Source organism: Xiphophorus couchianus, chromosome 23, assembly GCF_001444195.1.
Source record: "Xiphophorus couchianus chromosome 23, X_couchianus-1.0, whole genome shotgun sequence".
NCBI lineage: Eukaryota > Metazoa > Chordata > Actinopteri > Cyprinodontiformes > Poeciliidae > Xiphophorus > Xiphophorus couchianus.
The window spans coordinates 26,275,870-26,291,392 of NC_040250.1; the positions used below are offsets into that span (position 1 = coordinate 26,275,870).

The 15,523-nt window shown below is 40.9% G+C and overlaps 1 protein-coding gene across 2 annotated transcripts in view; it reads right to left on the reverse strand.

Annotated features, from left to right (window-relative positions):
- LOC114138988 (matrix-remodeling-associated protein 5) overlaps positions 1-15,523 on the reverse strand; it is a 33,639-nt gene that overhangs the window by 9,022 nt on the left and 9,094 nt on the right. For both annotated transcript variants that reach the window (XM_028008571.1, XM_028008572.1), the window contains 6 exons: positions 10,705-10,830; positions 10,310-10,440; positions 5,828-5,957; positions 4,230-4,468; positions 3,943-4,094; positions 64-3,096 (listed from right to left, as the gene is read on the reverse strand). In XM_028008571.1, coding sequence (XP_027864372.1) covers positions 64-3,096; positions 3,943-4,094; positions 4,230-4,468; positions 5,828-5,957; positions 10,310-10,440; positions 10,705-10,791 — 3,772 coding nt within the window. In that variant the 5' untranslated portion in view covers positions 10,792-10,830. The remainder of the gene's footprint in view (positions 1-63; positions 3,097-3,942; positions 4,095-4,229; positions 4,469-5,827; positions 5,958-10,309; positions 10,441-10,704; positions 10,831-15,523) is intronic.

The following is a 15,523-nucleotide window of genomic DNA, read 5'->3' on the forward strand; positions in this document are numbered from 1 at the left end:
AGGTTGTTTGAGTAAACAAAAAATACTGAAGGTTCTTTATATCTTAGTGTGAGCTGTATTTACCTTGCCTTGGGTGAGGGAATGGCCTTTGACCAGACCATTGATGTTGATGATGGTGTGTGGACCAGCGGGAGGTCGGAGGAACTTTAGGGGGCCAGGAATGCCTGCTGGGATTTACTTGACCATGTCTTACTGTATTTCTGTCCTGATCTGGGTGTGCAGTCCTGGAACTGCTGGTTTGTCCTCTTTCATGGCTGTTCTGATGCAGCCAAGGATGAAGTGGTTCCATAACTTGTGGGCGGTGGTTTTCAGTCTTTTTAGTTGGTTTTGCTGTCTTTGACTGTGCAGGCAGGTTTTGATCAGGTGAAGGTCGTGTGGTAATTCTTTGTCTGTTACGGGATGCTAACAAAAATTCATCTTGTGAATTGTAGCTCTGAGTAACTATCTCCGCTTTTGATTTTTCCTTGTGTCTCTCACCTCCCTTTGTAAATTTTTCTTGCACCACAGGTGTATTCATATTCTCACTTTCGTTTACTCTTGCAAGGATTTTCTCATTACTTTCATTGCTGCTGTCAGTTCCTTCTGTTTGTTCTTTGATCCATTCTCTCTCTACCGGGCTTTTCTCAAAGTCTACTGCATCTTCAGTTCTCCTTAAAATTTGAGTCTCCAACTTTGGAGTGGGAATGGTATTCGGATTAGGTAATTCTTGTTGATTCAGATGATGAATTTTTTCTCTGTCCGGTGGAGAAGGGGTAATGCTATCATGGAGATGGGTGTCAGGAGAGATTTCACTGATTACATCGTCTGTAGCTTCCAGGCTTTCGCCACTCTTGTAGTCATAATCCTCATAGTATTTCTCACTGTTGTCTTCTATCTCATACTCAGTAGGTAAGGGTTCACTGTACTCCACTGTAGTTGGAGCAGGGGTGGTTGTTGTAGTAGTAGTGGTTGTTATGGTAGTAGTTGTAGTAGTGGTGGTTGTAGTTGTTGTTGGTGTGGTAATTGTTTTTTGAGGAACAGTTCCTTGGGGGTTGTTAGATGTTTGGTAGAAGGGGTTTTTGTGTGGTTTGAGTTTTCTCATTGGGGGCTTTCTACGTCTTTGAAAGGGTCTTCTCCCGTTAGGCCAATCAGGAACAAACTTTCTTCTTCCCTCGTCAATTTGTTTGGTTTCTGGTTGTTTGGCAAGAAGATTAGGTGGAGTTGTGAAACTTTGTACTGTTTTTGGGGTGTGATGAACATGCTGTAAAGATGGTACTGTACTTCCAAGGACAGCAGGGTCTACATCCAGCAGCTGATTTTGCTGTATTTTGGGCACTTTGTAGACATGCTCCATTTTGCCATTTCTTGAATGGGATTCAGGCTTGACTTTTCGTTGAAAGGGAAACTTTTTTTGCGTTGTATAATGAGGGTTTGTAAAGTACAATAAAGTCCCTGCAGTTGTGCTCACACTAGAAGTTGAGGTGTTGACAGTGCCAGCTTGGATTGTTACTGTACTGGGCTCTTCTAGTGACTGCTCAGTAGGCAGAGGAACATTCGGTTTAGCTTTAGCTTTGGCCAGTATCTCCGCCCAGCGATTTGGATCCAATTCCTTGACAGATTTATTGGGCTTTCTCTTTAAATTTTTCATACGTGTTCTCTTAAACAAGCCATTGTTTGGTCGTCCTGCCTTTTCTGGGAGCTTTGTAGCAAAAGGCCGTATAATCTCTTGAAAGTCACCGCCTGAGCCCTCCCCTTCATCCGTTTCTAGTGGCAAAATAAGTGGTTCTCTGTCAGTCTGTACTTTGGTCTTTTCTACATCCTTTTCTCCTGTTACTTCCACCATGTGAGAAAGCATGTCAACACCGTACAGATTAGAGGCCAAGCAGCTATATTCCCCTGCATCCTCCTGTGTCATCTTCCTAACCACCAAAGTGCCATTCTCCATCACTTCTGCTCTTCTCGTCTTTTGCATTGGCAGGAGAACTTGGTTTTTGGGGAGGTACCACAAGGTTTGACTTGGCTGAGCTGAGGTCACCTCACAAGGAAGAGACAGAGAGTTCCCCGCCTCAAGCATAATTTTCTGTCCATTTAAAGCTGTTGGACCAAGTGACCGCTCTTTGACTGTAAGCCTAAGTGGCATCAAGTCCACAGAGGCTTTGCTTCGAACTATGCAGTGGTAGAGACCTGAGTCAGAGACAGAGGCATTTGAAATTACAAGCCGGCCTCTTTCAGATATTTCTACCTTATCTATCGCTTCCTCTACTGTGGATAAATCAGGAAGCATCCATTCTACTTTTACTTCTGGGTCAGAGGTAACAACACTGCACTCTAAATGGACCTGTGTACCCTCCGGAGCAGTTTGAACCCGTCCAGTTGTTCCTCTGCGGATTAATGCCCAGGAGGAAGTAACATCATTGTCATCCTTTTGCCTCTCATGGCTGTTGATGTTTTTTGTGATTAAAGTGGTGAAATCCATAACAAGTTTCCTTGTTGTTGTCAGTTGCCTATTTAGCTTTACTGTGACTCTAGGCTGAAGCAGCCATGCCGGTTCCGCTTCTAAATATCCTTTTAATTCTGTGAAATAGGGTGAGTTCTCATTGACAGCCTGGGAATACTGATACGTAACTTTGCTAGTATTAACCCTCTGTTGACCTCTCTCTAAAATTGCTGGGGTTTCATAGTAATAAGCAACCAGTTGCCAAAGATTTTGCAGAGTTTCTCGATCGATCTCGCACTCCAGGATGGTCACCAGTGACACATTCACAGATATCTCCATGGGTGACTGCGAATTTGAAGCCCATGCAATGGGTGAACTATCGCCCGGATGGCGCACGTCACATGAAACAAAAGCACGGTTTCCATGGCTATCTGAGAGAACGATGGTCAGTTCACCCAAAGGTTTTTCTAAGTCCCGAGTGTATGGGAGGTCAGGGTCAGCTTCAGACTCCGCCCAAAGAGGATTGTCCCATTGTTTGAGGGGGGATCGAAGAACTGGGCGTTCACAGACGAGCTTGCCTACAGACAACTCCAGGAGCTGGGTCTGGTTCAGGAGTTGAGGATGTGAGCACAGAGGGCACGTCTCAGCAGAGCCGCGCTCCTTCTTACATTTCACTACTCCTGGAAAAGAGTAAATAAAAAGAAAAGGTTAGAAGGTATAAAACAGGAAAAACATTTTCTGATATAAGCATGAAAATATATTGTCAACTGTCGCTGCTTATCCAAACAGAAAGCATATGGACCTGATCAAATATGTTTAAAAATGTAACAAACGAATGACAAAACTGTAATTATTTTACCCAAGAGGCAGTGAAAGGGGGAGAGAAAGCAAATTAGCCACTAGTCTGATGAACGGGACAAAAGCAATATTTTCTTTTGGGTTCTACTTCCATGCAAAAACAATAATCTCAGTGTTAATAGTGCTTTGTCATGATTTTTGTATATATTCATAACACAAGATCTGGTCTGATGCTTGAAAAAGCTTTCATGAAGCACTCTGTAAGGATTTTTATCTGTTTTCATTTTCATGGTTTCTTTATTGTCATCTCTTTGGACGTGGGGTTCCTCCTGGTTCTGTTTTGGGACAGATTTTTTTATTCAAGGTTTTTCGTGGCACCAGTGGTCTTTATTCATTAGTAACGCGACAGGGAGACACACTAATCCTTTTCTTAAAGCAATTTTCAAAACTTTTTCTTAAATTAACATAAGCTTTTAACTAAAAAAGCAAAAAAACACTAACCCAAAACAAATGAAAACCAGGACCCAAGACCCAACTAATCAATTAAGTAATAACTTATTAAATTTAGCCAGGGCTTTTGAAGGGTCCATGGAAGGTGCGTCATAAAAGAAGCTTTTGCTATTTACCTTCTTAATTTCTATACTTAAAAAAAGAAGCATGAGTCCCTCTCCAGCCCACAACAAAGATGAACTTATAAATATATCTTTCATAAATGTTTATTAATTTACCTTCGTGAGTAGTGCTCCATTCCACAAACCAGTGAAGCTGGCAGTCACAGTTCCAGGGATTACCGTGGATCGTGAGGAGCTCCAGCCTGGGAGCCGTTTTTAAAGCCGCAGGAGGAAGCTCCTCCAGCAGGTTATCTGCTAGATGTAAGTGTCTAAGAAAAAAACATGTTTTTTGTCATTAATTGTGTACTGCGTACATATTCTACATGCCTTAAGTAACATTCTTGGCCTAAAATTTAAGAAATGTATAACTGACACAAAGCTCCACCGGCTGTTTGGTTTCTTACTTGAGTCCAGAGGTCCAAAAGCTTCCTAGTACCGAGACCGTTATGAAGGTGTGAGGATGGATCTGGTTCAGCTGGTTCCCTTCCAGTTGTAGGAGTTTCAGAGAGGTCAGACCAGAAAAGGAGTAGGGCTCTATAAAATCTATAAGGTTGTGATCCAGGTGGAGCCGGATCAGAGTGACCAGGCCCTCGAAGAGACCAGAACTCACTGATGTGAGCTTGTTGTAACTCAGCTTCAGGATCTATTTGAAATAAAATAAGAAAGTACACTTGCTATTAGCTATTTCACACAATGAAACAGCTGACCTCCAATAGCAACTGCAGCTTATAGACAGGAACTTCTCTGTTCCTGAGAATTAACCAAACAGATGTTGTTCTGTCTCGGTCTGGTCAAGTAATATTAAGTCACATAAGGTCCAGTGTCCTGTTTTTGTTTCCCAGTGTACTTTCCAATTGGCCCAATGTATTGGGTACGTTGTTTCTCATCTATTTCATTGGCATTGACTTTTGTTTTGCTTGAGATCAGATTCAGTCCGTAATTGCAGCCATATGGACCTGGCAACAGGGAAGCAATCAAAGTGCAGCTAGTTACTGTCCAAAGTAGGGATTATGTAGGAAAGAATTACCATCACTTTGTTTGTTCGGTACAATCCATGCACTAGCTTTTGCCGGTCTCATTACAGCAATTTTTCTTTGTGATGTTCCAGCCCTGAAGAAAATTACAGTAACATTTAAAAAAGAAAAGTCATCTGAGGAGTAACATGCCAGGGGAAACCTGTGTGTGGGTTTTCATGTCCACTTATAACTTAACTGTTGTTGTTTTTTGGGGGGGGTTTTGGGAGGACTTTTAGACCCGGAAAAATGATCTGCAGACAGATGTGAAAACAACATATGCAGAAAGTTCTGTAAGATATACATTAGTTTTGATCAAACGTTTCCTTTGGTTACATTGGTACTCAGACTGTGATATGCTAAAACTGATTAAAAACAAAATAAAACCAAAGAATTAGTTCCAATATTGGTCCAGTTAATACTTCCTGATAATTGTCAATTGTCAAATTACGTCGTTTCAGGGAACGGACCAAATTTTTAAAAACTTTGTAATATGCAGACAGTTCTGTGCAGAAAAAGAGCTCCTCCTGCTGGAAGTTCGTGAATACAGATATCTTAGTGACTCAGCGAGTAAAGACGAAGCTACCACCAACACACTCACTTGTGTCGCCATCTTGCTACTATAATTTTTTTATTCTTTTTTTTACTTCTAAACATGCTACAGCTGCCATAAGCACCCAGCGCTGCCACCTAGAGTTTAGAACAATATGAGAATGAGCCACACAAAGTAGCTATAAATGCTGTAAAAGTTGTTGGCTTGATTCTGCGCGTCTGTAGATGCGTCAAGCATAAACCTTTCTCATGATTGCTAACCAGATTTTAGAAAGTTGCAACTGGAATTTCACTGACGCTGGAAGACCTCCCTGTCCTTCACCGCAATCTTTAGCTCCCACTACAGATTCCCTTTCAAGAACCTTTAAAACGTTAATGTTGCTTCCCGTCACAAGAACGTGCAAACACATGCATGCGCTAACAGTAAAAGAAAGTACCTGCAGTGACCGCAGGGTGTAGAAAGCCCCAGGCTGGACTCTGCTAATGTCGTTTCCGTGCAACATGAGCATTTCCAGTTGCCGCAACGACCTGAACTCTGATCCCTCCACTTCTGTCAGGCTGTTGTAACTGTAAGAGAAAGAACATAAACAGTGTCTGCAATAAAAGGGAACCTTTAGGATCAGTCGGGTGGTCTGCTATTGAAGGTGAGGATCGAGATGTATGTTACTAGCTGTTTGCTAGCCAGTGTTTGTCTGGGGAACGAGCTCATCGAAAGGAAAGTTAAGAAAAACACCGGAGGGGATGACAGAGTGGATGGAAGAGTAGCAGAGAGAATTTGGTCAACCTTTGACCTACAGTGATTTTCTCCATCACTAAACCATGTAGCTTTAGAGTGGAGACAGTATGTAGCATGTAGCTTTAAGGGCTATCATTTAGACAAACTTTCTCAGATAAGAGGTTTCTTATTTTTGTACTAACCATAATTATCCCGTTTAGAACAGATTACACTTTCACACAAAATTCAGAAGATTGGAGAACAAAATGTGATTTACAGCAACAAATCTAAGTGTCAGCGGGATCTGGATGGATTTATGGCACGGCTTGTCAGAGTTATCCACCAGGAAGCTGCAATTACCCCTACGCATCCAAACACACATGGAAGTTCCCAGAATTTGCTCCCCCCCCCTGTCCTGCCCACCATTCATTAAAACCAGCCAGCGGGCGATATATCATGCGGATCTCACTTTCTACCCCAGTGTCTCACACTACCATGAATCCACACACTTTAGTGTAGGTTTCCCCGTCGGGGGCTCAGCTTCAAACCCTGGCAGGTTTAGTGCTTTTCTGTTAACAAAAGCAGATGCACTCCTTCACTCTGCGGAAGATACTATATGAGGAAGGATTCAAGTTGTGCACTCACCTACAGCTCGTTGTTTCTAAGTCAGCTAGGAGGCCCAACTGACCTGAGTGTTTATTTTACTTACCATAAGCTCTGTTTCTTGTGTTTATCACAAAGAGCTGCAGTCTAACACCTAGTGTCACTAGCTGTGTTTCTATTACAAATGTGCGCAAAACTTTTGCAGTGCTGAAAATACGTAATTTTGGCGTTTCCATTCAAATTTAATAAGAAATGTAATTGAAATAAGCTCGTTCATGCAATAAGTCATTAAAAATCATGGTGGTCAGTTGTAAACTGTTGACATACAGTATATTCATAGTTCAGCCATGGTGCTAGCGGTCATCATCTTTCAGCCAATCAAAGGAGATGTCTGAGTCTTATTGCAACAAGCCCCGCCTACTTTGGAGCGGCTACATTTGCGGTGTTTGGGGGAAATTGTAGTCGGCAATTTTACAGAAGAGCTTTGGATTCAACAGGTTAGAATGACAATCTGAGGAACGTTGAGAGCGGCTGCGTATTGCCCATGGAGGCCAGTGCCTACAAATAAACACTTTGCTGCTTTATACAAACTGGCGTGAAACTTTATTGCAGTTTTACGAAGTACACTCATTTCAAACCAGCTGGAAAAACAGCTCCTCCTAGTGCAAAAACATTTTATAAAAAAAAAAATTAAACAGAATTTCCCCCCTCCAAAATTGGCATATTTCTATTAAGTGTATTTATTTTCCTAAATCTGTTTTGTAGAATTTTGTGGTCCATTCCAACACGTCTGACTGAACAGCTGTTTTAACAAACTGTGGGGGGACTTGTGCAGTAGCACCTGCCACTGGGTAAAAGTATGAAGTGGCGTGGAAATTGGAGCAACGTACCTACCACTAGTTGACAATTTGAACAGAAAAAAAAAAGAAGCTGCATGCAGTTTGAACTTCTGTCCAGGGGAGGACTGACCGTCTGGAGTCCAGACTGATGCATTTACTGTCCATATCTGGCGGCCCTACGCTGTCATAATTTAACAAAAAAAATTAGATTAAATCAAATTTTTATCGACCGCCCATTGGTTGATTTTATTGACGGACATTGAGCTTATCCAATGAAATCCCTCAGTCCTCCTTGGCCCGCCCCTCCCCTCTAAGGTTATAAATAGCGCCATTTCAGCTAACGGTCGCTGCTAACCGGAGTCCGAGAAAATGAGCGGATACGAGACGGGCGAGTCAGAAAGACTACGACAAAAGCTAAAAAGCGCATAACCCCGTTCATAAAAATGTGTCAAGCTAACCGATATGTTAATTACCACACTAACTTTGACCGTTGGAGGAGATTCAGTAGCGGACAAGGAGAGAGAATTAGCGGATGATGAGAGAGACGTGACCAGGGACAGATTGAGGAAGAGTTCAGGTTAGCTGCTGCTGCGTGAAAATGTTCATGAGGAAAAAGTTTCGTGCAGGCAGGAAGGCAGATGTGTGTGAGGGGGAAGCTGAGCTCCAGGTAGTCAGAAAAACTCTGGAGTAACACAAGAATGATGATGATGATGATGGCAAGTGGAATTAATAATGAACACGTTCTGAGATATTTTAGTGATAATTGTTCATTTCAATAGAAAACGTAATAAGTAAGGGAAAACAAATAAAACAGTTAGAAAACAGCTATTGATACAATTTAAAAATGACTAGACACATGTTTAATAAATCCTATCAGGGAGAGTTGTTGCCAAAATGTGGAAATGTTCAACATGTGATTGTAAGAATGTTAGGATTGTGTAGTTAAAGTTTGACGTTAGTAATTACTTCAAATTAACTTATTGCACTACAACCCTGGGAAGGTGTCCATGCTTTATGTTTTATTATTCTGTACATCTGTATGGTGAACTTATTGTCAGTAAATTGGTTTTCATAGAGTCAAGAATAAATCATACATTTTCTATAATTTGCTTGTACTTGTGGGGTTTGTAATCGAAAGAAAAAAACAGTGGCTGGTGAAATGTCTGAGTGGCCGGTAAAAAATATTCCTCTACCAGCCACTGTGGCTGATGGAGAAAATTTTTAATTTCCACCCCTGAATCCATTCGCTTGTTATTGAATGGCATCATAGCCTATTCATTTTCATCAAACCTTTCATTTTCACTTTAGACACATTATGATAAATGAACGAGAACCAGTTCAAGCTGGAGCTGCAGACCTAATTCAGAATATTCAAGTGGTCAACTGCAAACACAAATCAGTTCCTTTTAACCCGGCTGATCTGAGTTAAGAACTAGTTCTTGCTGGGATGAACTGGCTCAACATATGCCGAAATGTTGGCATTAGCATTTATTAGCACAATATCACCACTGGCGCCAAAAGTTATTCAAGCACAGAAATTATGAAGTCAGAGCAACAAAGATTTTAACATCAGTTGTACAAAAGTAGTAATTGTTTTTCATCCCAATTTGGGGTTTAGTATTTAGATTTTTGTTGTTGTTGAACGTGTCGTGGAAAAAACTGAGTTTTGCACAATTCAGTGAGCTCACAGGACAGTCGATAATGAAGGAAGTCTGAACGGAAAGCTCTGCCAGGCAGAGACAACACCTGAGTTTTTACACAAAAGGGATAAGGGATCCAAAGCATGGGAAACAGACTGGTTCCCATGCAACTGTGAAAAACAACGTCCAACCTTGTGCATGTAACCCAAATCATTTTAACTTGGTGGGAATATACAGGAACTTAGAATAAACATATAGCAATACAACTAGCAGGTGTGACGTAATTGTAATTTTTCCACATCAAACGTAAGTCCAAATTATCCAGGAAAGAATTAGCATAATCGCTGACTCTGCTGCAGGGCACAGGTCAAATACTCGAAAGAAAATTGGAGGAAATTGGAGATTTCTAGGTGCAGTGATACTTGACACTATTGGTTCCTTTTTCAGAAGCGCCATTTATTTTTCTTGTTGCTGATTGGCTGATTCCTCAGCCAAGATGGTTTCCACTGTGTGTTAATGTATATTAAGGTATACTTGATGTCTTAAAATATTAAACTAGGTAGTCGTAAAACATTTTTAGAGGAGGTCTCAATTACTAGAAAATGTATTTTGGGTTCCTAACCCCCAACAAGTACCTGGGTCCGCTGTATCTTGTGTTGGTCTGTCACATTAAATTACCCCCCAAATTACTCTGTTTATGGTTTCGATGCAACAAAATGCAGAAAAATTTCTGAATTAATACTTTTGCAAGCCACTCTGTTAAGTCCTAATGCTTCAATCTGAAATCAGATTTTATCTAACTATGTACACTAATAAGGCTCCAGCTGATTTCCTCCCCAGTTAATCTCTTGGTGCTTTTTGTCACTATAGCTGTTGCTAGTTGAGTGAATCCTTCCTCAGATTCCACTTTGGACCACAAAGGACTTGTCTCCAGCGTTCCAAGACAAAGATAAAATGTCTCAAAAACAGAACTGTTTCCGTAAGTGCTTGATTGTTTGTTGTCTAACGAAAACATTTTAATTCCACTCTGTTCCTTGTAGCATCCTGATGAGGGGGAGAGTTTCCATCCCCCATAGTGACTAGATGCCTCCAGTTTTGAACGAACTCCTGGCTGAGTCTTACCCCAGGTTGAGCCTCTCTGTGGTTTTAGGGAAGGCCTTGGGAATGGTGGCGAGGTGTCTGAAGGTGCAGTGGACCTCCTTAGTGCCTGGGCAGCTGCAGCTCCGCGGGCAGGATGGAACACCGTGGACCAGCTACGGGACACGTGAAGGACAATGAAGGTTAAAAGAAAGAGGAAAAAATTAAGAGAGGACATGTTTTTAGAGAAATTATTTAAACTATCCACCTCAGATTTAATATTTCAGTAGAAAATGTTAAACTTTTCCACAATTGCCGGAAAGTAAAACCACCTGCATTGCTCTTTATAAGAAAGCTAGTGGTTATTCACCTCTCCTGACATTGTAACTTTAACTGCTCCCATCCACAATAAATCAACAGCGTCTGCAATAATGATTTACCGTATGCAGTAGGAGTGATGAGAAGAACAGGGGGAACCACGCTGCAGCCAGCCTGCAGAGTGATTTGGTGCAGAAAAGAAGCCCCATGACTGGAGGTCTGTCAGAGTCCTCCCAATGTCAACATACCTGCAAAGAGCGGTGATTACACAGACTAATGTCGACAAAAATGCGTTCATGCATTTAATCTGGGCGCAACAATTATAAACCAGTGTCTATTGGGAATAATTGATACTTTAAGAAATGTCAATAGTAAACATGTTAATGCTTTGTAATCCTAAGAAGACTCTTCATCAGAAAGTACCTCTAAACATAAGGGCCCGAGGACTGATCCTTGGGGAACACCGGTTGTAATGGTGGGGAAAGCAGAGGAGAAGCAATACATTCAATATTTCAGTTCATTCAACATCTTTTCAGTCCGTCATCCTTCGTTAGAGCTGGTGTTCCCCACGGCTCAGTCCTTGGGGCTCTACGTTTTACTATCTACCTCCCTCCCGTTGGGTCATGTCGTTTGTAAATCCATTTCTGGATGACCCCCAGGTCCCCCTGTCCACCAAACCCGACGCCACAACTCCACCCTCTCCGATTGTCTCCATGAGCTCAATCACTGGTTTTCTAATCATTTTCTTCAGCTTATTGGAGAAAAAAAAAATCTCGTTCTTGTTGGCACTAAAACATCCTTTCCGATGGTTTTTCTCCTCCCATTTATCTCCATGCTTACCTCCCCTAAATTCTGGGTGTCGTCCTCGACAGGACCCTTTCCTTCCACTCCCATATCCATAATGTGGTTCCGTACGTCCATCTCCACTTCCATAATATAAATCATCTCTATCACTCTCACCGTCCTGCATGCAAAATGCCAAATGTGCTCAAAAACTAAACATCACACAATATAACATGGTAGCAGTAGAATCATACTGCGGGATGCTTTTCTTAAGCAGAGACGGGGAAGTTGGTCGGAGGCAAAAGGAGCCAAATGTAGGACAAGATAGGCTGCATGAGACTTGATATCCTTAAGATACAGACTAAGTTTTTTTTATTGTTAGAATGGCCCAGTCAAAGTCCAAAACTAAATCCAATTGAAAACCCGTGGTAAGGCTTGAAAACTGATGTTCACATATGCACTCTGTCCAATCTGAATTAGCAAAACCTTCAGATTTGCAGAGAACTAACCCAACAGACTCGAAGCAAAATGCAGAAACACACAACACAAAATATTTAAACCTTTGAGTTCATGACGTGACTGAACGTCAAAAATGTCCGTCCTTGCCTTTGCCAGGCGCTGCTGTACATCTCTACCTGAATAAATTGGCCGTACAGTTTTTGTGTGCCGCTTACAGTCATATTAAGTCTTTGATCTTCTCACAGAGGTTTCAGGATGAGGATGAACACGTTCCTCGTCTTGGATTCAGTTGTCATTTTTAGCTTTGATTCCTCCCGATGAAAGAGAGAAATTATCCTAATGTGATGCAAACCTCCACGCATTCATAAACGTTTCCCTTTGCTGGAGATTAGATTTGGAAATGAAAGAGATGGGGGGAAGAGAGACGGGACATTAGCGAGTCTGAGGAAAAATATGAGAGTTGTGAGAAAAATCCCCAAGCTTGGGATTACATTATCAAACTCTTTTCCCTCCAGGCTGACAGAGCCGCTCAGAAAGCGTCGAATACGTGTCTGCCTGTCATTGGGTACGCGTTTTCTCATTGGGGGATGACAAAGAACTAATCTTCTGTTTGTCCAACATAATCATATTAAAGAGCAGCAATACATCTTTTTCTGTCAGCACACAATCAGCCCATCAACTGTCTCTACTCTGGATTAAATTCTCAATTTCTAATCTTGACCAGTTCAGAGACTCTTCAGACACAAGGAAAGAAAATAAGCAAGAAAAATTTAGCCAACTTTTCCAAACCTATAACCTGTTCATTCATCCAGCCACTGGGGACGCTGTTATAAAAGTGCTGGCAGTGCATAGCTGGAATGGAGCTGTCGGCCTTTTACACCCAAACAGTCGATGAAGACTTGACATGGAGTTACCAGATTCACTGGTGAATTTGTTTGGATCCTGATGTTAATTAAGTGTGGGATCCTGGTAAGATTATTCCATTATTTTTCTTCTCTTTTTATCTCTGGACCATCTTGAGTTTCGATTTTAAGATCAATATTTATTTGTTGACTTGACAAAGAGTAAAAAAAAAAAGAAAGAAAAAGAAATCTGAACTTTTGAACTACTGCCTCTAAATCTAAAGCAAGGTAAACACCACAAAACTAATGAAACATGTATGAATGGGACATCAAGTTTAGAGACAGCAAAACGTTTACTGAAATAATATCAGTAATGTGATTTGAGGGGTGAATAACGTACTATTTACATACAGCAACTCTCACACACCCACACAAATTCTTTCTCACACTGATCTGCTGAAGAGGCAGGAAGAGAAATGTTAACAAGTTACAAACGCATTTCTCAAGTCATTAGAGGCCAGTTTGGGGGTTTCTGGTTTCCACTTCAGTCTGTGTTCCATCCACACAGGGAGGATAATTCACCTAGCAGCTGTGTGTGTTTTTGTGCATATTAGAGAGAGAGAAAGAAACAGTAAAGTGTGTGAAAGGGTCGGATTGTCATGTTATTATCATTCCGACAGCAGATTGATAATCCTCCTCTTTGGATTTGACTTCCGCGCTCTTGTCTCTCTCCATCACGAAGCCACATGCCACTCGGGTTTCCTGACCTGATAAACGCATTAAGCCATGTGTAGGTCAGCGATGCTTGCTGCTATATCCCATCCATGATCTCTATCTGCTTTTTCTGGAGTGGGAAGTGGATGTAGCTACAGGTGGACAGTCCATCACAAGCTAACACAGTCACGTTACAGCACTACACACACACTCTCAGCTTTATGAATAGTTCAGCGTGTTTACTGACTGTGGGAACAACCATGCATACAAGAAGTCAATGGTTCAGTATGAAATTAAAGTACAAATTGACCACAGGAAGAATTGACCCAATTTGTGATTACTGACTTTAGCAAATTGGACTTACAAATTTCTTTATCAAAATTTGTTGTCAAAACTTTTAAGCAAAATAAGCAGGTAGTTAAAATTGTGATTTTATTATTCAACTTTGTCAAATCTATATCTCAGCCAGCATCTTTGTCCTGTTTTGGTATTTTACATGAGATCTGGCTGATGCATATCCCAGATGGAGCAAGAGAGTAGGGTTGAGATCTGTGTTTTCAATTTGTGTCATTAGCCATGTTGCTTTTCCACTGAAACACACAATATCACACCGTCACACGATGGAAGAGAACTGGGGTTCTATCTGTGAGGAACGTATCATTCACATGAAGTCAGGGGGCAGAGGTCAAGTACAAAAAGTGAATTCCTCTCATCTCTGTTCCCTACAGCAACTAATGTCTTTCTCATCTTGAAACATTTTTTAAGAAAAGCCAGTATGGGGTAAATTTTTCATATTTTGGAAATAAGCAGATAAATAAGGAGGATTGCACCCCAAAAAGGAGGAAACAAGAAGATGTAAAGATAGAAATCTGGGTAGAAGAAAGGAGAAAACAATGGAAAAAGACAAGGACAAATGAAAACAGGAGAAGAGATCCAAGGAAATAGGAATAAGACTTGTTGAACCATAAAAATCACATGTGTCTGGCAGAGATGAAAGTGGTGTACTCCTTATAGGGGAGGAGCACAAACCAGCCTGACATCCTGTGTATCAAAATCATATGCTGTCTGTCTGGCACAGTGTGTTACTGTCAGTACAGCTGTAATAAGTCATTTTTTTTCTTTACATCTTTCTATAGGGTGCTTTTCAGTGGATCATCTTTAGAAATACAGTATAAGGCTGACTATAGCATATACTGTATGTTCATAAATTGACCATGAATAGTTTGATTCACAGCTTGAGCGTTGATTGAAGCAGAACTCTTTATCTGTACACCCATTATAATTTATCTTTCCATTTGTAAAGTTGCACTTTTTCTACCTTTTTTTTTTTTTGCCAAATAGTGACCTATTTGGCCACATTTCTATTGTATACTTTTGTGCTACTGGTTGCCTGCCTTTTGTCATTTTGCATGAAAAATATGTTGCTTTTATATCAGTCAGGTTATGATTTCTCACCCACTCTGACAGCTAATGACTGTAGAAGGAACTACTACCAGAAAGACATGCAGTTATATGACTCAAAAAAAAAAACATGATTTATCAGCAGGGTGTTTTATTTTGATTTGATCATGGTTTATAAAATGTTACAGTGGTATTAGAATCACAAACAATGGAAAGATGGTATTATTGGTGAAATATGTTATTTTAATCTGATCATGGCCTGGAATCTGTCAGTCTGCCAAATCAGGGTTCAGAGACGTGTTCAGTGATGTCATAGTTTTAGCAATATTATACAATTAAACGAAAGGCTCAAGTGAATGATCGACTGACATCAGTCCACAGAGAAGCAAATTTTACATTGCCATGCATTGAGAGGTGCTGACCAAGAGAAACCTCCATGATTCAAAATAAAAACCTTCAAACTTGTCTGAAAAATGTTTCCTCCCACATGGACAAGCCCAGAAGAGCACCCCCTTCTGGAGAAATGTTTGGGCACAATGACAAGAGGTCTGCTTAAAGGAGTCATGGTGAAGTCTTCCAACTCAAGAAACTTAAGACCACTGTACCAATTTAAAGGCATGGTGGTGGTAGCATAATCTGACAATCGGTTTTTGCTGCCACTTGCTCAAATGGATGGAGTACTGAAAATAAAGGCCTGTCTACAAATTATTTAACTTCAACAACTGGATGGCTAAAACTTATT